Source organism: Ranitomeya imitator, unplaced genomic scaffold (assembly GCF_032444005.1).
Source record: "Ranitomeya imitator isolate aRanImi1 unplaced genomic scaffold, aRanImi1.pri SCAFFOLD_325, whole genome shotgun sequence".
Classification (NCBI taxonomy): Eukaryota; Metazoa; Chordata; class Amphibia; order Anura; family Dendrobatidae; genus Ranitomeya; species Ranitomeya imitator.
This window is the reverse complement of record NW_027193546.1, coordinates 928783-954320: the sequence shown is the minus strand read 5'-3', so window position 1 is coordinate 954320 and position 25538 is coordinate 928783. Positions and strand designations below refer to the sequence as shown.

The window sequence follows — 25538 nt, the reverse complement described above, 5'->3', positions numbered from 1 at the left end:
TGGTGCACATATCCACAGAATAACAGGAGATGAATGGGTCAATCCCACATGAAGTCTCAGACCCTCAGGTGGAGTGTCGTCTGCCAAGCTCGCAGGAAATGTCCCCTCCTTAGTGTCTGATACTCCGCGGTGAGGTCTACATGTAGTTAGCAGGTCCCGCAGTAAGGGGGTGGGGGATGGTTGTCGCTATCAGTGACCTGTAACAATCCTCCGGAGATTATGAGCGGGGAATTCAAATTCCCCAACGGATTCTGTGATCAGACAATGAGCGAGAAACCTTGGTAACGCTCAGCCTTCAGTGATGTACATAGTAACATAGTTAGTAAGGCCGAAAAAAGACATCTGTCCATCCAGTTCAGCCCACACTCCATCACAACAAATCCCCAGATCTACGTCCCTCTACAGAACCTAATTGTATGATACAATATTGTTCTGCTCCAGGAAGACATCCAGGCCTCTCTTGAACCCCTCGACTGAGTTCGCCATCACCACCTCCTCAGGCAAGCAATTCCAGATTCTCACTGCCCTAACAGTAAAGAATCCTCTTCTATGTTGGTGGAAAAACCTTCTCTCCTCCAGACGCAAAGTCCCTGCTTCTCCGATGGTCTCTGGTGCCGGCAACTTGTTCCTGTGTTCGTCATGGTACCGCTCATTAAAGTAATGAATATGCGCTCCACGCCTGTGGGAGTGGAGCCACGTATGTATTCATTACTTTGTTTAGTGGTCACGTGGTACCACTCATTACAGGAAGAGATGCAGGCGCCAGAGACTATCTGAGAAGCAGAGACCGCGCCAGTATGAGGTGAGTATGATGTGCCAGCCGCCGACCCCCTGGTACAATGACTCCAGTATAAGACGAGAGGGGCACTTTCAGCCTAAAAAAAATGGCTGCAAATCTCAGATTATACTCGAATGTATAAGGTAAATGCCTCTGGCACTATAGAGGGCGATGTAGTAAGGATTATTTTTCAGTTACACTGGTGTTTAACCCTCTTGCTGCCTGTACAGTTTTTACATTAAAGCAATGAATTAAAAAAAAACACCAACAAACTAATTTGTACTTTACAATTATGAGCAGGTTCCTGTAATTTTGCATTAAAGCATGATATTTTATATAAAAAAAATGCATAAAAATGTCTTTCTGGGTTGTAATTGGTACATGAGGTAACGGCATAAATGAAGTACCATCATCTGGTGATTAAATGATGGGAAATCTCTTCTAATTTCACTTGCTTCTTTCGTCCTTCCAAATTTCCATTTATGGAAGTTCTTCATCAGAAAATGAACAAATGTCTATCATTGCATTACGCTGAGGTTGGGACGCTCTGGGGGTATCACATCCACAGGAAGGATATAATGGAACTAGAGAGAGTACAAAGGAGGCCAACAAAATTAATAAAGGGAATGGGAGAACTACAATACCCAGATAGGTTAGCGAAATTAGGATTATTTAGTCTAGAAAAAAGACGGGGCGATCTAATAACCATGTATAAGTATATAAGGGGACAATACAAATATCTCGCTGAGGATCTGTTTATACCAAGGAAGGTGACGGGCACAAGGGGGCATTCTTTGCGTCTGGAAGAGAGAAGGTTTTTCCACCAACATAGAAGAGGATTCTTTACTGTTAGGGCAGTGAGAATCTGGAATTGCTTGCCTGAGGAGGTGGTGATGGCGAACTCAGTCGAGGGGTTCAAGAGAGGCCTGGATGTCTTCCTGGAGCAGAACAATATTGTATCATACAATTATTAGGTTCTGTAGAAGGACGTAGATCTGGGGATTTATTATGATGGAATATAGGCTGAACTGGAAGGACAAATGTATTTTTTCGGCCTTACTAACTATGTTACTATGTTACATTGTATAGGGGATAACTGTGGGTGCATCAAAGTGTGTGTGTGTGTGTGTGGGGGGGGGACTTAGGGCATCATACTGTTTGGGGAGTTACTGGGGGTATTATACCCCCACACAGTAACTGTGGGGACATCCTGCTGTGTGGGTATCTTACTGTGTAGGAGGCATCATACTGTGTGGAGGGTAACTGGGGGCATCATCTGTTGTGGAAGATATGATCCACCATGATCTGGAACAGTAATGACAATATTTAGGATACCCTCAATCATAAGGGAAGGAAATTACACATAATAGAAGCTGGAAAGATAATTGCAGAAACTGAGCAATGAGCGGGAAAATCAAACTTCCCTACAGTTTAGTATTTAGCCAATCAGCAGAGAAAGGGAGGAGCTAATGTAGATTCTGTAAGCCCCCTCCCGGAAGTGCGTCATCTCTGCAGTTCTCTCTCTGGTCCATTCTCCCTCCATATAAAGGTGCAGTCCCTGAGGCTCAGGAATCAGTTTTTGCTCATTAACTGCAGAAAATGTCTGGTCGCGGCAAAGGAGGAAAAGGTCTCGGGAAGGGCGGCGCCAAACGGCACAGGAAGGTGCTCCGTGATAACATCCAGGGCATCACCAAGCCTGCCATCCGCCGTCTAGCTCGCAGAGGAGGCGTCAAGCGCATCTCCGGCCTCATCTATGAGGAGACTCGCGGTGTCCTGAAAGTCTTCCTGGAGAACGTGATCCGTGACGCCGTCACCTACACCGAGCACGCCAAGAGGAAGACCGTCACCGCCATGGACGTGGTGTACGCGCTCAAGCGCCAGGGCCGCACTCTCTACGGCTTCGGAGGTTAATTGTGTTCTCTTCTGTCTTCACAACCCAAAGGCTCTTTTCAGAGCCACCCACATCTTCTAAGTGAGAGGCTGCACCTGACTGCTAGGATCTCATTTCTCTGCTGTGGTGATGTCGCTGTAATGTTAGTAGAACACTCATCGGTGCCGAATTTACGCTCCGAATACTGAATAGTCGAAAACTACCATCGGCCAAATAATTGTGGGGAATGGTAATTCTGACCCTGATCCGCAGTTCGGTAACGTCCTCTGATGCCGTTTTTGGGCGGATGGTTCTGTCGCTGCTTTTGGTTGTGAGACCTATTTGCAAATCCTGTTTTGTACCCGACGGATTCCGTGTGTGTATGATCTGGGAGTATGGTCTCTTTAACCATATTCCCACACATTCAGTTTCCGAAGGATATCCTGACGTGGAAAGGCTTATTGGAAGCAGATCTCTCTACAGCTCTAATCAGGGGGTGTTCCGGGCGGTTTCCAAATGTAGGTTAATATTCTGTCTAGACATTTAAGATCCTGTTCTTATTGGGCGCTGATTGATTAGTATCCGGCTCAGCGTCTCTGCAGGGCAAAATATCCCCTGTGCGGCTGCCTGTAGTACCGGCCTCAGCCTGGGACGTGCTAGTTGTATGCTCCCGGGTCCTGACATACTGGGGCCGTGTCTGCTCCCCCGTCTTTGACCGCGGACTTCGGGTGATGCGGTTTCTTCTCATTGACCTACAAAGATAACATGGATTCATGGGGGATATATATCCGCACTGGGCCGCAGTGATAATTTCCTGATCAGATCCGTGTACAGGGAATGTGGCTGTAAGAGGCAGCTGGATAGATGGACGCCCTGTGTACCGGGTACGGAGGCTCCTGTGTGATGACCAAGTCCTGGACACTAATGTGTCGGATGGATGTCGCCTCTGAAGACTATTATAACCTCCTCAGAATAATAATGGCGACTGATCCCCGTGTTTGGGGGCAGACAGTTGGGAGGACAGGACCCGGTATTATCAGCGGGGTAGAGCTGCTCCCACCGGTATACACAGCGATCGCCGCTCCAGCAGAGGGGCCGGTAATAATCCGACGGACAAAGAAAAGCGATTGAGCGGGAAATTCAAAACCAGCAACGGATCTGTAATCAGCCAATGAGCGAGAGACATCCACAGGCGCCGACCAATCCCAGATACAGGAACATCCGCCCCCATTAACTCCTTAGTGTCCGTGTGTGCTGACCCCCACTACTCACTCGCTTTATAGAAGCGGCGACTTCCCCCACCCGAGACCCGGCAGCGTCACATCAGGCTCCGGGCAGAACATAGGAGACTTGTCTCAGTCAGGCTGTGATAGGATCAGCGCGGACACCACAGGGGATCTGCACAGGATAATACGCGGGTGAGTGAAGAGCCGCCTCCTGTGCAGATGGAGCGGAGGAGAAACACTGACAGGGATTGACCCCTCACCCGCCAGACTGTCAGTGCAAATTGAGTGTCGCTCGCAGAACTCAGCCTCGGAATAATCTGCAGATAGCTGGAAATTAGCCCTTATTGAAGGAGGACTTTGTGCAGTGATTGGGACAGATAATGGCCGTTTCCTCGTAGATCCAGGAAGCGGCTAGTCTGCTGTGCCAGGACTGTAAACTCCGCTCCTCCACATCTGTCCACACACTCAAAGGCTCTTCTAAGAGCCCCCACATCCTCCTCCTAAGAGCCGCACCGCTGATCACACTGATGGTTCACACTGCACCAGGCGGTATATAGAGGTCACTATACACGATCCGTGCTCCACTGTACTGCGGTCACCACAGAGCAGAGATTCGTGGCTGAAGTGACTGATCCGGCTTCATGTTACTGAGATCACACACAGGAGGGATAAGTGCAGTTTATACAGGGGACACAGCTCCTGAGGGAAGCCGGCTCTTCCTAGAAAACTGGGTGCGGCTACTACCGAAACATCTCACTGAATTCACAGGGTTTGCAGTCCTGGCACAGCTGACTAGCTGGGGTTTCCAGCACCATCTGGAGATATTACTGCACTATACGGAGTGTAACATGTCGGGCGCTGTACTGTAACTGCCTGCATAATGTGGCACAGTCATTTGTCAGTAGGTTGCAGTATATGGGGGTACTCTGCACTATTCAGATGAATAACAGCACTATGAAGGGTAAATAGAACATGAACACATACAGCGCTATATGAGGGTGCACTGCGGTATATGGAGCTTCACAGCACTATTTAGATGTATAGAGCATTATACAGGGTTTTGCATCGCTATACAGCATCCCCGCTGCAAAGATGAAGCAATGATTTGGGAAACCACCAATCAGCTGCAGTGGTCTAACGTTCTCGTTGGTCACATGACTTCATCACCCAATAGAACGGCGGTCTGACAGCAGTGCTCATCTGCATGGCCGGGCTATAAATTCCGCCGCTCTTGGAGGCGCAGGATCATTATTCTTCTCACTTGTACTGAGACCGGTTTGTTGTTATCATGCCTGATCCCGCCAAGTCTGCGCCTGCGCCCAAGAAGGGCTCCAAGAAAGCCGTGACTAAGACTCAGAAGAAAGACGGCAAGAAGCGGAGGAAGAGCAGGAAGGAGAGCTACGCCATCTACGTGTACAAGGTGCTGAAGCAGGTCCACCCCGACACCGGCATCTCCTCCAAGGCCATGGGCATCATGAACTCCTTCGTCAACGACATCTTCGAGCGCATCGCAGGGGAAGCCTCCCGCCTGGCTCACTACAACAAGCGCTCCACCATCACCTCCCGGGAGATCCAGACCGCCGTGCGCCTGCTGCTGCCCGGAGAGCTGGCCAAGCACGCCGTGTCCGAGGGCACCAAGGCCGTCACCAAGTACACCAGCGCCAAGTGATCGGCTCCGTGCTCCGCTCCTCACCCCAAAGGCTCTTCTAAGAGCCACCCACACCCTCACTATAAGAGCCACCCACACTGCTCCGGTGTCCTCTCCCGTCTCCCCGAGGTGTCTGCTCGCTCCGCCCGGGGCTCTGCGCCTGGTGACGAGGGAGATGGTGAGAAAATCTCAGGAATAATCTGGGCATTGCTCAGCGAGTTGATGTGTATTCAGGGACTTCTTATTTAACTCCTTGCTGCACAGATCTCGGCATTCTGGGGTCTCGTTTATTAGTTCATTACTCTCGTTTCTCAGGTAACAGGAGCCATTTGTGGTGGAGTTGATCTAGAGCCTAATCTGGATTCTTTTTACAGTGTAAGTGACGTCATTACATTTAGAAGCGGCGGGAAATTCAAACCCCCAACCGTCCTGTGTTCAGCCAATCAGCAGAGGGAGGAGCTAATGTTTCCAATGGTAACACGTTTACGGTTCCCGCTTTTTTCCGTCTTTTGTCTTCATATAACACCTGGTCCCAGGACCGATATCGGGAAATCTGCTTGTGTTGAGCGATCATTGGTCTCTTACATCCCACACAGGAATCTGCAGATTTCCAGGTTAGCGGCGCTGTATCCGCTCCGGTTTCCTCTCATGGATATAGAGAATGATTCGTGTTCTCCACATGCTGTGATGTTCCCGTGTGTCTGACCTGGAGACGATCAGATCGTCCCTTTCCCGTCACAATCCGTATTGTGGAGACGATATACTGGTCAGGGACATATCCTACAAGAGACATTTCAGGGAAGACCAATTCTGCCCTTCCCAGCAGATCCCACCATGTCTCCCCATTACAGATCAGTCCTACGGCTGCAGGCAGGAGGTCTGTGATGGGAAATGTAGGATCATGTGTAGAAGATTGCGGAGTGTCCCTGCTCAGAACATTACCCTGTGGTGTCAGGATCTCACAGGTCAGGCAGTTACATTATCGGCCGTCACATCCTCCTCACAGGATCCCTGCTCAGTTACTGATCGTCCTTCTGTTCTATCACTTTTCTTCCCCCGCTTCATCTAGTGTCAGGACTGGCGGCTCTCGGGCAATATTATTATTTATTATTATAGCGCCATTTATTCCATGGCGCTTTACATGTGAGGAGGGGTATACATAATAACAGGTACAATGATCTTGAACAATACAAGTCATAACTGGTACAGGAGGAGAGAGGACCCTGCCCACGAGGGCTCGCAATCTACAATGGATGGATGAGGATACAGTAGGTGAAGGTAGAGCTGGTCGATCAGTGGTGGTTACTGCAGGTTGTAGGCTTGTCGGAAGAGGTGGGTCTTTAGGCTCTTTTTGAAGGTTTCCATGGTAGGTGAGAGTCTGATGTGTTGTGGTAGAGGGTTCCAGAGTAGGGGGGATGCGCAAGAGAAATCTTGTATGCGATTGTGGGAAGAGGAGATAAGAGGGGAGTAGAGAAGGAGATCTTGTGAGGATCGGAGGTTGCAGGAAAGTACCGGGAGAGGAGGTCACAGATGTATAAAGGAGACATTTTGTGGATGGCTTTGTATGTCATGGTTAGGCTTTTGTACTGGAGTCTCTGGGTAATGGGGAGCCAGTGAAGGGATTGACAGAGGGGAGAGGCCGGGGAATAGCGGGGGACAGGTTGGTTAGTCGGGCAGGAGAGTTTAGAATAGATAGGAGGGGTGCGAGAGTGTTAGAGGGGAGGCCACAGAGCAGGAGGTTACAGTAGTCCAGGCGGGAGATGATGAGGGCATAGACTAGGGTTTTTGCAGATTCTTGGTTTAGAAATCTACAGATCCTTGAAATATTTTGAGTTGAAGGCGGCAGGAAGTGGAAAGGGCTTGGATATGAGGTTTGAAGGAGAGATGAGTGTCAAGGATTACCCCGAGGCAGCGAACTTGGACTGAGGAGAGTGGGCAGCCGTTTCCTGTAATGGATAGGTTCGTTGGGGGGTTGCGTGTGATGTGGGAAAGACAATGAATTCTGTTTTGCCCACATGTAGAAGTTCCGAGAATGTGGAGGGGAACAACGAATCATGGGAGAAATATCCCAATACAATTGCAGGATAGGATCCTCTAGCACTAGATGTAATAATGTAAAACGAATGCCATAGATCTCATAGGGTTAATATGACGTGAGATAAAACCACTGCAGTGCAGAGAGATCCGATCACAAGTCTGACTGTAAGATGCCCCAAGTACTGGTGACTCCCATCACAGCACAAATGCGGTTTCTTCTTATTGATATATAAAATAAATAGAACACGGAATTACAGGGAAATGGGCTGTACAGTAATATTCTCCTGATCAGATCCGTGTGGGGTGAATAGGGCAGCGAATATTCACAGGGAATGTGGCTGTCTGAGGCAGCTGGATAGATGGACGCCCTGTGTACCGGGTACGGAGACTCCTATGTGATGACCACGTCCCGGACACTAATGTTTCGGATGGATGGCGCCTATGAAGGTTATTATAACCTCCCCAGAGTAATAATGGCGACCGATCCCCGCCCGTGTTTGGGGGCATGAACAAGGATAATGGTGTGCACTCAGGTCAAGGACACGGAGGTGCTGGTAAAACAGACCGTGTGGTCAAGTTAATAGTAGAAGAAAAAATACCGCACACTATTATCAGCGATCGCCGCTCCAGCAAAGGGGCCGGTAATAAACCCGACGGACAAAGAGCAGAAACTGAGCGGGGAATTCAAAACCAGCAACGGATCTGTAATCAGCCAATGAGCGAGAGACATCCGCAGGCGCCGACCAATCCCAGATACAGGAATATCCGCCTCCATTTAACTCCTCAGTGTCCGTGTGTGCTGACCCCCCACTACACACTCGCTTTACAGAAGCGGCGACTTCCCCCACCCGAGACCCGGCAGCGTCACATCAGGCTCCGGGCAGAACATAGGAGACTTGTCTCAGTCAGGCTGTGATAGTATAAGCGCGGACACCACAGGGGATCTGCACAGGATAATAAGCGGGTGAGTGAGGAGCCTCCTCCTGACAGGAATTAACCCCTCACCCGCCAGACTGTCAGTGCAATATATGGCTGATAGAAGACACAAGTACAACAAGTCAACAGAATATTTCTGCATTTCCTTCTGCTCCAGGACAGATATCTGTTTTCACCCCTTATCTATTCTGTCCAAAGCGAACGTTTTCTATTGGGTGAGAAACTCATTTGAGAAAGGAGCAATAATAAGCTCCGCCCTCTGTAGCTCATTGGTGGATCTCCAATACTCTTCTCCATTTTCATCTTCAGATCCGTCCAACGACAGGAGAGGAGGGCGGAGCAACGGACTATATAAGGCGACATAGCACAGACTCTTCTCTACACGATTTTCCGTCATTAGTTATCGGCATCATGTCTGGACGCGGCAAACAAGGAGGAAAGGTCCGTGCTAAGGCCAAGACCCGCTCATCCCGGGCAGGACTGCAGTTCCCAGTCGGCCGTGTGCACAGGCTTCTCCGCAAGGGCAACTACGCTGAGAGAGTCGGCGCCGGCGCTCCGGTCTATCCTTGAACCAGGGATTCAAGCTTCAGGAGGCTAATTTGCATATTCCAGGTGCCTTCTGGGAGAAGCGAAGTCTCCCTAAGCTAGAAGATCGTTGGGTACAGCCGGGACCAGCTGCTTCGAAAGCATCACCAAACCAGGGATTCAAGCTTCAGGAGGCTAATTTGCATATTCCAGGTGCCTTCTGGGAGAAGCGAAGTCTCCCTAAGCTAGAAGATCGTTGGGTACAGCCGGGACCAGCTGCTTCGAAAGCATCACCAAACCAGGGATTCAAGCTTCAGGAGGCTAATTTGCATATTCCAGGTGCCTTCTGGGAGAAGCGAAGTCTCCCTAAGCTAGAAGATCGTTGGGTACAGCCGGGACCAGCTGCTTCGAAAGCATCACCAAACCAGGGATTCAAGCTTCAGGAGGCTAATTTGCATATTCCAGGTGCCTTCTGGGAGAAGCGAAGTCTCCCTAAGCTAGAAGATCGTTGGGTACAGCCGGGACCAGCTGCTTCGAAAGCATCACCAAACCAGGGATTCAAGCTTCAGGAGGCTAATTTGCATATTCCAGGTGCCTTCTGGGAGAAGCGAAGTCTCCCTAAGCTAGAAGATCGTTGGGTACAGCCGGGACCAGCTGCTTCGAAAGCATCACCAAACCGCGCGAATTTTTGCCTGTAGGACATTATTGCAAGAGAGCTTGGCTGAGTAGATTACACAAGAAGGAAAACACACAGCAAGTCAGCAGGATCTAGGAGCAACATGGCAGATGTGACAACCTACATGGTGAGCTGCAGCATGTGCTACATGTTCACAGATCGACCAGAAGAAGAATCCAATTTCACCTGTCAGAAGTGTAGACTAGTGGCCCTTTTAGAAGAAAAGGTGCGGGGTCTGGAAGAAAGAATAGCAACTTTGAAACTCATCAAAGAGAATGAAGACTTTCTAGACAGAACAGAAGCATCTCTACTGGTCACAGAAGGTGCAAAAAGTGTCAGAGAACCTCCAAAAGCAGATGAGTGGAAGCATGTGACCAAAAGAAGCAAGAAGACCATGGAGAAATCACCAACCACACAACTGAAGAACCGATATCAAATCTTTGTAGAGGATGAAGATGGCACACCTAAGAATGAAGCAATACCAGCAAGCAAAAAAGAAAAGGGCACACAGCAACAAGTGACAGCAAAAAGTACAGCCAAGAAGCAACGAAGAGTGGTGGTGGTGGGAGACTCACTACTGAGAGGCACCGAAGCAGCCATCTGCAGACCGGACATAACTGCAAGAGAAGTATGCTGCCTTCCAGGTGCGATGATCAAGGATGTGACCGATAGGATACCAAAGCTCTTCAGCTCCAAGGACGTCCACCCATTTCTTCTGATACATGTTGGCACCAATGACACGGCAAGGAAGGACCTACCGACAATCTGCAAGGACTTTGAAGAGTTGGGGAAGAAAGTAAAGGAACTGGATGCACAGGTAGTTTTTTCTTCTATCCTTCCAGTAGACGGGCATGGCACCAGGAGATGGAACAGGATCCTTGATGCAAACAACTGGCTAAGACGATGGTGCAGACAACAAGGATTTGGATTCCTGGACCACGGTGTGAATTACTGGTATGATGGACTCCTTGCCAGAGACGGACTACACCTCAACAAACCTGGGAAACACACATTCGCCAGAAGACTCGCTACACTCATCAGGAGGGCGTTAAACTAGAAGAAGAGGGGACGGGAAGAAAAACATTAGACTCGAACAAAGACGACCCAGGAAAACATACTCAGAAGGGAGGTAAGAACATTTCTAAAACAATCCACAGTGAGGAGATTGGAACAAAACAAAATCCTCTAAACTGCATGCTCGCAAACGCCAGAAGCCTGACAAACAAGATGGAAGAACTAGAAGCAGAAATATCTACAGGTAACTTTGACATAGTGGGAATAACCGAGACATGGTTAGATGAAAGCTATGACTGGGCAGTTAACTTACAGGGTTACAGTCTGTTTAGAAAGGATCGTAAAAATCGGAGAGGAGGAGGGGTTTGTCTCTATGTAAAGTCTTGTCTAAAGTCCACTTTAAGGGAGGATATTAGCGAAGGGAATGAGGATGTCGAGTCCATATGGGTTGAAATTCATGGAGGGAAAAATGGTAACAAAATTCTCATTGGGGTCTGTTACAAACCCCCAAATATAACAGAAAGCATGGAAAGTCTACTTCTAAAGCAGATAGATGAAGCTGCAACTCATAATGAGGTCCTGGTTATGGGGGACTTTAACTACCCGGATATTAACTGGGAAACAGAAACCTGTGAAACCCATAAAGGCAACAGGTTTCTGCTAATAACCAAGAAAAATTATCTTTCACAATTGGTGCAGAATCCAACCAGAGGAGCAGCACTTTTAGACCTAATACTATCTAATAGACCTGACAGAATAACAAATCTGCAGGTGGTTGGGCATTTAGGAAATAGCGACCACAATATTGTGCAGTTTCACCTGTCTTTCACTAGGGGGACTTGTCAGGGAGTCACAAAAACATTGAACTTTAGGAAGGCAAAGTTTGAACAGCTTAGAGATGCCCTTAATCTGGTAGACTGGGACAATATCCTCAGAAATGAGAATACAGATAATAAATGGGAAATGTTTAAGAACATCCTAAATAGGCAGTGTAAGCGGTTTATACCTTGTGGGAATAAAAGGACTAGAAATAGGAAAAACCCAATGTGGCTAAACAAAGAAGTAAGACAGGCAATTAACAGTAAAAAGAAAGCATTTGCACTACTAAAGCAGGATGGCACCATTGAAGCTCTAAAAAACTATAGGGAGAAAAATACTTTATCTAAAAAACTAATTAAAGCTGCCAAAAAGGAAACAGAGAAGCACATTGCTAAGGAGAGTAAAACTAATCCCAAACTGTTCTTCAACTATATCAATAGTAAAAGAATAAAAACTGAAAATGTAGGCCCCTTAAAAAATAGTGAGGAAAGAATGGTTGTAGATGACGAGGAAAAAGCTAACATATTAAACACCTTCTTCTCCACGGTATTCACGGTGGAAAATGAAATGCTAGGTGAAATCCCAAGAAACAATGAAAACCCTATATTAAGGGTCACCAATCTAACCCAAGAAGAGGTGCGAAACCGGCTAAATAAGATTAAAATAGATAAATCTCCGGGTCCGGATGGCATACACCCACGAGTACTAAGAGAACTAAGTAATGTAATAGATAAACCATTATTTCTTATTTTTAGTGACTCTATAGCGACAGGGTCTGTTCCGCAGGACTGGCGCATAGCAAATGTGGTGCCAATATTCAAAAAGGGCTCTAAAAGTGAACCTGGAAATTATAGGCCAGTAAGTCTAACCTCTATTGTTGGTAAAATATTTGAAGGGTTTCTGAGGGATGTTATTCTGGATTATCTCAATGAGAATAACTGTTTAACTCCATATCAGCATGGGTTTATGAGAAATCGCTCCTGTCAAACCAATCTAATCAGTTTTTATGAAGAGGTAAGCTATAGACTGGACCACGGTGAGTCATTGGACGTGGTATATCTCGATTTTTCCAAAGCGTTTGATACCGTGCCGCACAAGAGGTTGGTACACAAAATGAGAATGCTTGGTCTGGGGGAAAATGTGTGTAAATGGGTTAGTAACTGGCTTAGTGATAGAAAGCAGAGGGTGGTTATAAATGGTATAGTCTCTAACTGGGTCGCTGTGACCAGTGGGGTACCGCAGGGGTCAGTATTGGGACCTGTTCTCTTCAACATATTCATTAATGATCTGGTAGAAGGTTTACACAGTAAAATATCGATATTTGCAGATGATACAAAACTATGTAAAGCAGTTAATACAAGAGAAGATAGTATTCTGCTACAGATGGATCTGGATAAGTTGGAAACTTGGGCTGAAAGGTGGCAGATGAGGTTTAACAATGATAAATGTAAGGTTATACACATGGGAAGAGGGAATCAATATCACCATTACACACTGAACGGGAAACCACTGGGTAAATCTGACAGGGAGAAGGACTTGGGGATCCTAGTTAATGATAAACTTACCTGGAGCAGCCAGTGCCAGGCAGCAGCTGCCAAGGCAAACAGGATCATGGGGTGCATTAAAAGAGGTCTGGATACACATGATGAGAGCATTCTACTGCCTCTGTACAAATCCCTAGTTAGACCGCACATGGAGTACTGTGTCCAGTTTTGGGCACCGGTGCTCAGGAAGGATATAATGGAACTAGAGAGAGTACAAAGGAGGGCAACAAAATTAATAAAGGGGATGGGAGAACTACAATACCCAGATAGATTAGCGAAATTAGGATTATTTAGTCTAGAAAAAAGACGACTGAGGGGCGATCTAATAACCATGTATAAGTATATAAGGGGACAATACAAATATCTCGCTGAGGATCTGTTTATACCAAGGAAGGTGACGGGCACAAGGGGGCATTCTTTGCGTCTGGAGGAGAGAAGGTTTTTCCACCAACATAGAAGAGGATTCTTTACTGTTAGGGCAGTGAGAATCTGGAATTGCTTGCCTGAGGAGGTGGTGATGGCGAACTCAGTCGAGGGGTTCAAGAGAGGCCTGGATGTCTTCCTGGAGCAGAACAATATTGTATCATACAATTATTAGGTTCTGTAGAAGGACGTAGATCTGGGTATTTATTATGATGGAATATAGGCTGAACTGGATGGACAAATGTCTTTTTTCGGCCTTACTAACTATGTTACTATGTTACTATGTTACTATGCCCCAAGTACTGGTGACTCCCATCACAGCACAAATGCGGTTTCTTCTTATTGATATATAAAATAAATAGAACACGGAATTACAGGGAAATGGGCTGTACAGTAATATTCTCCTGATCAGATCCGTGTGGGGTGAATAGGGCAGCGAATATTCACAGGGAATGTGGCTGTCTGAGGCAGCTGGATAGATGGACGCCCTGTGTACCGGTACGGAGACTCCTATGTGATGACCACGTCCCGGACACTAATGTTTCGGATGGATGGCGCCTATGAAGGTTATTATAACCTCCCCAGAGTAATAATGGCGACCGATCCCCGCCCGTGTTTGGGGGCATGAACAAGGATAATGGTGTGCACTCAGGTCAAGGACACGGAGGTGCTGGTAAAACAGACCGTGTGGTCAAGTTAATAGTAGAAGAAAAAATACCGCACACTATTATCAGCGATCGCCGCTCCAGCAAAGGGGCCGGTAATAAACCCGACGGACAAAGAGCAGAAACTGAGCGGGGAATTCAAAACCAGCAACGGATCTGTAATCAGCCAATGAGCGAGAGACATCCGCAGGCGCCGACCAATCCCAGATACAGGAATATCCGCCTCCATTTAACTCCTCAGTGTCCGTGTGTGCTGACCCCCCACTACACACTCGCTTTACAGAAGCGGCGACTTCCCCCACCCGAGACCCGGCAGCGTCACATCAGGCTCCGGGCAGAACATAGGAGACTTGTCTCAGTCAGGCTGTGATAGTATAAGCGCGGACACCACAGGGGATCTGCACAGGATAATAAGCGGGTGAGTGAGGAGCCGCCTCCTGACAGGAATTAACCCCTCACCCGCCAGACTGTCAGTGCAATATATGGCTGATAGAAGACACAAGTACAACAAGTCAACAGAATATTTCTGCATTTCCTTCTGCTCCAGGACAGATATCTGTTTTCACCCCTTATCTATTCTGTCCAAAGCGAACGTTTTCTATTGGGTGAGAAACTCATTTGAGAAAGGAGCAATAATAAGCTCCGCCCTCTGTAGCTCATTGGTGGATCTCCAATACTCTTCTCCATTTTCATCTTCAGATCCGTCCAACGACAGGAGAGGAGGGCGGAGCAACGGACTATATAAGGCGACATAGCACAGACTCTTCTCTACACGATTTTCCGTCATTAGTTATCGGCATCATGTCTGGACGCGGCAAACAAGGAGGAAAGGTCCGTGCTAAGGCCAAGACCCGCTCATCCCGGGCAGGACTGCAGTTCCCAGTCGGCCGTGTGCACAGGCTTCTCCGCAAGGGCAACTACGCTGAGAGAGTCGGCGCCGGCGCTCCGGTCTATCTGGCCGCTGTGCTGGAGTATCTGACCGCTGAGATCCTGGAATTGGCCGGCAATGCTGCCCGGGACAACAAGAAGACCCGCATCATCCCCCGTCACCTGCAGCTGGCGGTGCGCAATGACGAGGAGCTGAACAGGCTGCTGGGTGGGGTGACCATTGCCCAGGGGGGCGTCCTGCCCAACATCCAGGCCGTGCTGCTGCCCAAGAAGACCGAGAGCAGCAAGGCGAGCAAGAGCAAGTGAGCGCTGCCGCCAATCTCTACAAAACCAAAGGCTCTTCTAAGAGCCACCCACACCGTCACCACAAGAGCCGGCGCCGCCTATCTCGGGGGTCCTCGCATGAGGCTGATAGTTCATACACCATTGCCGCCATTGTTGGTGCACATATCCACAGAGCCACCACCCTTTCCCCGCAGAGCTGTATAATCAGTGCCACCACCACTCCCCGCAGAGCTGTATGATCAGTGCCACCAACCTCTCCCGCAGAGCTGTATGATCAGTGCCACCACCCTCTCCCGCAGAGCTGTATGATCAGTGCCAGTGTGCCACCACCTCTCCCCGCAGAGCTGTATGATCAGTGCCACCACCTCCCCGCACAGCTGTATGATCAGTGCCACCTCCTCCTCCCCGCAGAGCTGTATGATCAGAGCCACCACCTCCTCCCCGCAGAGCTGTATGATCAGAGCCACGACCTCCTCCCTGCAGAGCTGTATGATCAGAGAAATCACCTCCTCCCCGCAGAGCTGTATGATCAGTGCCACCACCTCCTCCCCACAGAGCTGTATGATCAGTGCCACCACCTCCTCCCCGCAGAGCTGTATGATCAGTGCCACCACCTCCTCCCCGCAGAGCTGTATGATCAGAGCCACCACCTCCTCCCTGCAGAGCTGTATGATCAGAGGAATCACCTCCTCCCCGCACAGCTGTATGATCAGTGCCACCACCTCCTCCCCGCAGAGCTGTATGATCAGAGCCACCACCTCCTCCCCGCAGAGCTGTATGATCAGTGCCACCACCTCCTCCCCGCACAGCTGTATGATCAGTGCCACCACCTCCTACCCGCACAGCTGTATGATCAGTGCCACCACCTCCTCCCCGCAGAGCTGCATGATCAGAGCCACCACCTCCTCCCCGCAGAGCTGTATGATCAGAGCCACCACCTCCTCCCTGCAGAGCTGTATGATCAGAGAAATCACCTCCTCCCCGGAGAGCCGTATGATCAGTGCCACCACCCTCTCCCCGCAGAGCTGTATGATCAGAGCCACCACCTACTCCCCGCAGAGCTGTATGATCAGTGCCACCTCCTCCTCCCCGCAGAGCTGTATGATCAGAGCCACCACCTCCTCCCCGCAGAGCTGTATGATCAGAGCCACCACCTCCTCCCTGCAGAGCTGTATGATCAGAGAAATCACCTCCTCCCCGCACAGCTGTATGATCAGTGCCACCACCTCCTCCCCGCAGAGCTGTATGATCAGAGCCACCACCTCCTCCCCGCAGAGCTGTATGATCAGTGCCACCACCTCCTCCCCGCACAGCTGTATGATCAGTGCCACCACCTCCTCCCCGCAGAGCTGCATGATCAGAGCCACCACCTCCTCCCCGCAGAGCTGTATGATCAGAGCCACCACCTCCTCCCTGCAGAGCTGTATGATCAGAGAAATCACCTCCTCCCCGCACAGCTGTATGATCAGTGCCAACACCTTCTCCTCCCCGCAGAGCTGTATGATCAGAGCCACCACCTTCTCCCCGCAGAGCTGTATGATCATTGCCACCACCTCCTCCCCGCAGAGCTGTATGATTAGTGCCACCACCTTCTCCCCGCAGAGCTGTATGATCAGTGCCACCACCTTCTCCCCGCAGAGCTGTATGATCAGTGCCACCACCTCCTCCCTGCAGAGCTGTATGATCAGTGCCACCACCTCCTCCCCGCAGAGCTGTACGATCAGTGCCACCACCTTCTCCTCCCCGCAGAGCTGTATGATCAGAGCCACCACCTTCTCCCCGCAGAGCTGTATGATCAGAGCCACCACCTCCTCCTCCCTGCAGAGCTGTATGATCAGAGAAATCACCTCCTCCGCGCAGAGCCGTATGATCAGAGCCACCACCTTCTCCCCGCAGAGCTGTATGATCAGTGCCACCACCACTCCCCGCAGAGCTGTATGATCAGTGCCACCACCCTCTCTCGCAGAGCTGTATGATCAGTGCCACCACCTCCTCCCCGCAGAGCTGTATCATCAGTGCCACCACCTACTCCTCCCTGCAGAGCTGTATGATCAGAGAAATCACCTCCACCCCGCAGAGCTGTATGGTCAGTGCCACCACCTTCTCCCCCGCAGAGCTGTATGATCAGAGCCACCACTTCCTCCCCGCAGAGCTATATAATCAGTGCCACCACCTCCACCCCGCAGAGCTGTATGATCAGAGAAATCACCTCCACCCCGCAGAGCTGTATGATCAGAGCCACCACCTCCTCCCCGCAGAGCTGTATGATCAGAGCCACCACCCTCTCCCCGCAGAGCTGTATGATCAGTGCCACCACCCTCTCCCGCAGAGCTGTATGATCAGTGCCACCACCTCTCCCCGCAGAGCTGTATTATCAGTGCCACCACCCTCTCCCTGCAGAGCTGTATGATCAGTGCCACCACTTTCTCCCCGCAGAGCTGTATGATCAGTGCCACCTCCTCCTCCACGCAGAACTGTATGATCAGTACCACCACCCTCTCCCCGCAGAGCTGTATGATCAGTGCCACCACCTCCTCCCCGCAGAGCTGTATGATCAGTGCCACCACCTCCTCCCCGCAGAGCTGTATGATCAGTGCCACCTCCTCCTCCCCGCAGAGCTGTATGATCAGTGCCACCACCTCCTCCCCGCAGAGCTGTATGATCAGTGCCACCACCTCCTCCCCGCAGAGCTGTATGATCAGTGCCACCTCCTCCTCCCCGCAGAGCTGTATGATCAGAGCCACCACCTCCTCCCCGCAGAGCTGCATGATCAGAGCCACCACCTCCTCCCCGCAGAGCTGTATGATCAGAGCCACCACCTCCTCCCTGCAGAGCTGTATGATCAGAGAAATCACCTCCTCCCCGGAGAGCTGTATGATCAGTGCCACCACCTTCTCCCCGCAGAGCTGTATGATCAGAGCCACCACATTCTCCCCGCAATGCTGGAGGATCAGAGCCATCACCTCCTCCCCGCAGAGCTGTATGATCAGTGCCACCACCCTCTCCCCGCAGAGCTGTATGATCAGAGCCACCACCTACTCCCCTCAGAGCTGTATGATCAGAGCCATAACATCCTCCTCCCTGCAGAGCTGTATGATCAGAGAAATCACCTCCTCCCCGGAGAGCTGTATGATCAGTGCCAACACCTTCTCCCCGCAGAGCTGTATGATCAGTGCCACCACTTCCTCCCTGCAGAGCTGTATGATCAGTGCCACCACCTCCTCCCCGCAGAGCTGTACGATCAGTGCCACCACCTTCTCCTCCCCGCAGAGCTGTATGATCAGAGCCACCACCTTCTCCCCGCAGAGCTGTATGATCAGAGCCACCACCTCCTCCTCCCTGCAGAGCTGTATGATCAGAGAAATCACCTCCTCCCCGGAGAGCTGTATGATCAGTGCCAACACCTTCTCCCCGCAGAGCTGTATGATCAGTGCCACCACTTCCTCCCTGCAGAGCTGTATGATCAGTGCCACCACCTCCTCCCCGCAGAGCTGTACGATCAGTGCCACCACCTTCTCCTCCCCGCAGAGCTGTATGATCAGTGCCACCACCCTCTCCCCGCAGAGCTGTATGATCAGAGCCACCACCTACTCCCCGCAGAGCTGTATGATCAGTGCCACCTCCTCCTCCCCGCAGAGCTGTATGATCAGAGCCACCACCTCCTCCCCGCAGAGCTGTATGATCAGAGCCACCACCTCCTCCCTGCAGAGCTGTATGATCAGAGAAATCACCTCCTCCCCGCACAGCTGTATGATCAGTGCCACCACCTCCTCCCCGCAGAGCTGTATGATCAGAGCCACCACCTCCTCCCCGCAGAGCTGTATGATCAGTGCCACCACCTCCTCCCCGCACAGCTGTATGATCAGTGCCACCACCTCCTCCCCGCAGAGCTGCATGATCAGAGCCACCACCTCCTCCCCGCAGAGCTGTATGATCAGAGCCACCACCTCCTCCCTGCAGAGCTGTATGATCAGAGAAATCACCTCCTCCCCGGAGAGCTGTATGATCAGTGCCACCACCTTCTCCCCGCAGAGCTGTATGATCAGAGCCACCACATTCTCCCCGCAATGCTGCAGGATCAGAGCCATCACCTCCTCCCCGCAGAGCTGTATGATCAGTGCCACCACCCTCTCCCCGCAGAGCTGTATGATCAGAGCCACCACCTACTCCCCTCAGAGCTGTATGATCAGAGCCATAACCTCCTCCTCCCTGCAGAGCTGTATGATCAGAGAAATCACCTCCTCCCCGGAGAGCTGTATGATCAGTGCCAACACCTTCTCCCCGCAGAGCTGTATGATCAGTGCCACCACTTCCTCCCTGTAGAGCTGTATGATCAGTGCCACCACCTCCTCCCCGCAGAGCTGTACGATCAGTGCCACCACCTTCTCCTCCCCGCAGAGCTGTATGATCAGAGCCACCACCTCCTCCTCCCTGCAGAGCTGTATGATCAGAGAAATCACCTCCTCCGCGCAGAGCCGTATGATCAGAGCCAACACCTTCTCCCCGCAGAGCTGTATGATCAGTGCCACCATCTCCTCCCTGCAGAGCTGTATGATCAGTGCCACCACCTCCTCCTCCCTGCAGAGCTGTATGATCAGAGAAATCACCTCCTCCGCGCAGAGCCGTATGATCAGAGCCAACACCTTCTCCCCGCAGAGCTGTATGATCAGTGCCACCATCTCCTCCCTGCAGAGCTGTATGATCAGTGCCACCACCTCCTCCTCCCTGCAGAGCCGTATGATCAGAGCCAACACCTTCTCCCCGCAGAGCTGTATGATCAGTGCCACCATCTCCTCCCTGCAGAGCTGTACGATCAGTGCCACCACCTTCTCCTCCCCACAGAGCTGTATGATTAGAGCCACCACCTTCTCCCCGCAGAGCTGTATGATCAGTGCCAACACCTTCTCCTCCCCGCAGAGCTGTATGATCAGAGCCACCACCTTCTCCCCGCAGAGCTGTATGATCATTGCCACCACCTCCTCCCCGCAGAGATGTATGATCAGTGCCACCACCTTCTCCCCCCAGAGCTGTATGATCAGTGCCAACACCTTCTCCCCGCAGAGCTGTATGATCAGTGCCACCATCTCCTCCCTGCAGAGCTGTATGATCAGTGCCACCACCTCCTCCTCCCTGCAGAGCTGTATGATCAGAGAAATCATCTCCTCCGCGCACAGCCGTATGATCAGTGCCACCACCTTCTCCCCGCAGAGCTGTATGATCAGTGCCAAAACCTTCTCCCCGCAGAGCTGTATGATCAGTGCCACCACCTCCTCCCCGCAGAGCTGTATGATCAGTGCCACCACATTCTCCCCGCAGAGCTGTAGGATCAGAGCCATCACCTCCTCCCCGCAGAGCTGTATGATCAGTGCCACCACCCTCTCCCCGCAGAGCTGTATGATCAGAGCCACCACCTCCTCCTCGCAGAGTTGTATGATCAGAGAAATCACCTCCTCCCCGGAGAGCTGTATGATCAGTGCCAACACCTTCTCACCGCAGAGCTGTATGATCAGTGCCACCACCTCCTCCCTGCAGAGCTGTATGATCAGTGCCACCACCTCCTCCCCGCAGAGCTGTACGATCAGTGCCACCACCTTCTCCTCCCCGCAGAGCTGTATGATCAGAGCCACCACCTCCTCCTCCCTGCAGAGCTGTATGATCAGTGCCACCACCTCCTCCCCGCAGAGCTGTACGATCAGTGCCACCACCTTCTCCTCCCCGCAGAGCTGTATGATCAGAGCCGCCACCTTCTCCCCGCAGAGCTGTATGATCAGAGCCACCACCTCCTCCTCCCTGCAGAGCTGTATGATCAGAGAAATCACCTCCTCCGCGCAGAGCCGTATGATCAGAGCCACCACCTTCTCCCCGCAGAGCTGTATGATCAGTGCCACCACCACTCCCCGCAGAGCTGTATGATCAGTGCCACCACCCTCTCCCGCAGAGCTGTATGATCAGTGCCACCACCTCCTCCCCGCAGAGCTGTATCATCAGTGCCACCACCTACTCCTCCCTGCAGAGCTGTATGATCAGAGAAATCACCTCCACCCCGCAGAGCTGTATGATCAGTGCTACCACCTTCTCCCCCGCAGAGCTGTATGATCAGAGCCACCACTTCCTCCCCGCAGAGCTATATAATCAGTGCCACCACCTCCACCCCGCAGAGCTGTATGATCAGAAATATCACCTCCACCCCGCAGAGCTGTATGATCAGAGCCACCACCCTCTCCCCGCAGAGCTGTATAATCAGTGCCACAACCACTCCCGCAGAGCTGTATGATCAGTGCCACCACCTCTCCCCGCAGAGCTGTATGATCAGTGCCACCACCCTCTCCCTGCAGAGCTGTATGATCAGTGCCACCACTTTCTCCCCGCAGAGCTGTATGATCAGTGCCACCTCCTCCTCCACGCAGAGCTGTATCATCAGTGCCACCACCTCCTCCTCCCTGCAGAGCTGTATGATCAGAGCCACCACCTTCTCCCCGCAGAGCTGTATGATCAGAGCCACCACCTCCTCCTCCCTGCAGAGCTGTATGATCAGAGAAATCACCTCCTCCGCGCAGAGCCGTATGATCAGAGCCACCACCTTCTTCCCGCAGAGCTGTATGATCAGTGCCACCACCACTCCCCGCAGAGCTGTATGATCAGTGCCACCACCCTCTCCCGCAGAGCTGTATGATCAGTGCCACCACCTCCTCCCCGCAGAGCTGTATCATCAGTGCCACCACCTACTCCTCCCTGCAGAGCTGTATGATCAGAGAAATCACCTCCACCCCGCAGAGCTGTATGATCAGTGCCACCACCTTCTCCCCCGCAGAGCTGTATGATCAGAGCCACCACTTCCTCCCCGCAGAGCTATATAATCAGTGCCACCACCTCCACCCCGCAGAGCTGTATGATCAGAGAAATCATCTCCTCCTCGCAGAGCTGTATGATCAGAGAAATCACCTCCTCCCCGGAGAGCTGTATGATCAGTGCCAACACCTTCTCCCCGCAGAGCTGTATGATCAGTGCCACCACCTCCTCCCTGCAGAGCTGTATGATCAGTGCCACCACCTCCTCCCCGCAGAGCTGTACGATCAGTGCCACCACCTTCTCCTCCCCGCAGAGCTGTATGATCAGAGCCACCACCTTCTCCCCGCAGAGCTGTATGATCAGAGCCACCACCTCCTCCTCCCTGCAGAGCTGTATGATCAGAGAAATCACCTCCTCCGCGCAGAGCCGTATGATCAGAGCCACCACCTTCTCCCCGCAGAGCTGTATGATCAGTGCCACCACCACTCCCCGCAGAGCTGTATGATCAGTGCCACCACCCTCTCCCGCAGAGCTGTATGATCAGTGCCACCACCTCCTCCCCGCAGAGCTGTATCATCAGTGCCACCACCTACTCCTCCCTGCAGAGCTGTATGATCAGAGAAATCACCTCCACCCCGCAGAGCTGTATGATCAGTGCCACCACCTTCTCCCCCGCAGAGCTGTATGATCAGAGCCACCACTTCCTCCCCGCAGAGCTATATAATCAGTGCCACCACCTCCACCCCGCAGAGCTGTATGATCAGAGAAATCACCTCCACCCCGCAGAGCTGTATGATCAGAGCCACCACCTCCTCCCCGCAGAGCTGTATGATCAGAGCCACCACCCTCTCCCCGCAGAGCTATATGATCAGTGCCACCACCCTCTCCCGCAGAGCTGTATAATCAGTGCCACCACCTCTCCCCGCAGAGCTGTATGATCAGTGCCACCACCCTCTCCCTGCAGAGCTGTATGATCAGTGCCACCACTTTCTCCCCGCAGAGCTGTATGATCAGTGCCACCTCCTCCTCCACGCAGAACTGTATGATCAGTACCACCACCCTCTCCCCGCAGAGCTGTATGATCAGTGCCACCACCTCCTCCCCGCAGAGCTGTATGATCAGTGCCACCAACTCCTCCCCGCAGAGCTGTATGATCAGTGCCACCTCCTCCTCCCCGCAGAGCTGTATGATCAGTGCCACCACCTCCTCCCCGCAGAGCTGTATGATCAGTGCCACCACCTCCTCCCGCAGAGCTGTATGATCAGTGCCACCACCTCCTCCCCGCAGAGCTGTATGATCAGTGCCACCTCCTCCTCCCCGCAGAGCTGTATGATCAGAGCCACCACCCCCTCCCTGCAGAGCTGTATGATCAGAGAAATCACCTCCTCCCCGCACAGCTGTATGATCAGTGCCACCACCTCCTCCCCGCAGAGCTGTATGATCAGAGCCACCACCTCCTCCCCGCAGAGCTGTATGATCAGTGCCACCACCTCCTCCCCGCACAGCTGTATGATCAGTGCCACCACCTCCTCCCCGCAGAGCTGCATGATCAGAGCCACCACCTCCTCCCCGCGAGCTGTATGATCAGAGCCACCACCTCCTCCCTGCAGAGCTGTATGATCAGAGAAATCACCTCCTCCCCGGAGAGCTGTATGATCAGTGCCACCACCTTCTCCCCGCAGAGCTGTATGATCAGAGCCACCACATTCTCCCCCAGAGCTGTAGGATCAGAGCCATCACCTCCTCCCCGCAGAGCTGTATGATCAGTGCCACCACCCTCTCCCCGCAGAGCTGTATGATCAGAGCCACCACCTACTCCCCTCAGAGCTGTATGATCAGAGCCATAACCTCCTCCTCCCTGCAGAGCTGTATGATCAGAGAAATCATCTCCTCCCCGGAGAGCTGTATGATCAGTGCCAACACCTTCTCCCCGCAGAGCTGTATGATCAGTGACACCACCTCCTCCCTGCAGAGCTGTATGATCAGTGCCACCACCTCCTCCCCGCAGAGCTGTACGATCAGTGCCACCACCTTCTCCTCCCCGCAGAGCTGTATGATCAGAGCCACCACCTTCTCCCCGCAGAGCTGTATGATCAGAGCCACCACCTCCTCCTCCCTGCAGAGCTGTATGATCAGAGAAATCAACTCCTCCGCGCAGAGCCGTATGATCAGAGCCACCACCTTCTCCCCGCAGAGCTGTATGATCAGTGCCAACACCTTCTCCTCCCCGCAGAGCTGTATGATCAGAGCCACCACCTTCTCCCCGCAGAGCTGTATGATCATTGCCACCACCTCCTCCCCGCAGAGCTGTATGATCAGTGCCACCACCTTCTCCCCCCAGAGCTGTATGATCAGTGCCAACACCTTCTCCCCGCAGAGCTGTATGATCAGTGCCACCATCTCCTCCCTGCAGAGCTGTATGATCAGTGCCACCACCTCCTCCTCCCTGCACAGCTGTATGATCAGAGAAATCATCTCCTCCGCGCACAGCCGTATGATCAGTGCCACCACCTTCTCCCCGCAGAGCTGTATGATCAGTGCCAAAACCTTCTCCCCGCAGAGCTGTATGATCAGTGCCACCACCTCCTCCCCGCAGAGCTGTATGATCAGTGCCACCACATTCTCCCCGCAGAGCTGTAGGATCAGAGCCATCACCTCCTCCCCGCAGAGCTGTATGATCAGTGCCACCACCCTCTCCCCGCAGAGCTGTATGATCAGAGCCACCACCTCCTCCTCGCAGAGCTGTATGATCAGAGAAATCACCTCCTCCCCGGAGAGCTGTATGATCAGTGCCAACACCTTCTCCCCGCAGAGCTGTATGATCAGTGCCACCACCTCCTCCCTGCAGAGCTGTATGATCAGTGCCACCACCTCCTCCCCGCAGAGCTGTACGATCAGTGCCACCACCTTCTCCTCCCCGCAGAGCTGTATGATCAGAGCCACCACCTTCTCCCCGCAGAGCTGTATGATCAGAGCCACCACCTCCTCCTCCCTGCAGAGCTGTATGATCAGAGAAATCACCTCCTCCGCGCAGAGCCGAATGATCAGAACCATCACCTTCTCCCCGCAGAGCTGTATGATCAGTGCCACCACCACTCCCCGCAGAGCTGTATGATCAGTGCCACCACCCTCTCCCGCAGAGCTGTATGATCAGTGCCACCACCTCCTCCCCGCAGAGCTGTATCATCAGTGCCACCACCTACTCCTCCCTGCAGAGCTGTATGATCAGAGAAATCACCTCCACCCCGCAGAGCTGTATGATCAGTGCCACCACCTTCTCCCCCGCAGAGCTGTATGATCAGAGCCACCACTTCCTCCCCGCAGAGCTATATAATCAGTGCCACCACCTCCACCCCGCAGAGCTGTATGATCAGAAATATCACCCCCACCCCGCAGAGCTGTATGATCAGAGCCA

General features: G+C 52.0%; 2 protein-coding genes across 2 annotated transcripts; both read left to right on the top strand.

Annotated features, from left to right (window-relative positions):
- Window positions 1-5140: 5140 nt before the first annotated feature.
- LOC138653700 (histone H2B 1.1-like) lies at window positions 5141-5543 on the top strand. The gene has a single exon (XM_069743308.1). The coding sequence runs from the start codon at window positions 5163-5165 to the stop codon at window positions 5541-5543; it is 381 nt and encodes a 126-aa protein (XP_069599409.1). The 5' UTR covers window positions 5141-5162.
- A 9391-nt stretch (window positions 5544-14934) lies between these two features.
- On the top strand, window positions 14935-15355 carry LOC138653722 (histone H2A type 1). Its single transcript, XM_069743337.1, has one exon. The coding sequence runs from the start codon at window positions 14963-14965 to the stop codon at window positions 15353-15355; it is 393 nt and encodes a 130-aa protein (XP_069599438.1). The 5' UTR covers window positions 14935-14962.
- The last annotated feature ends 10183 nt before the right edge of the window (window positions 15356-25538 follow it).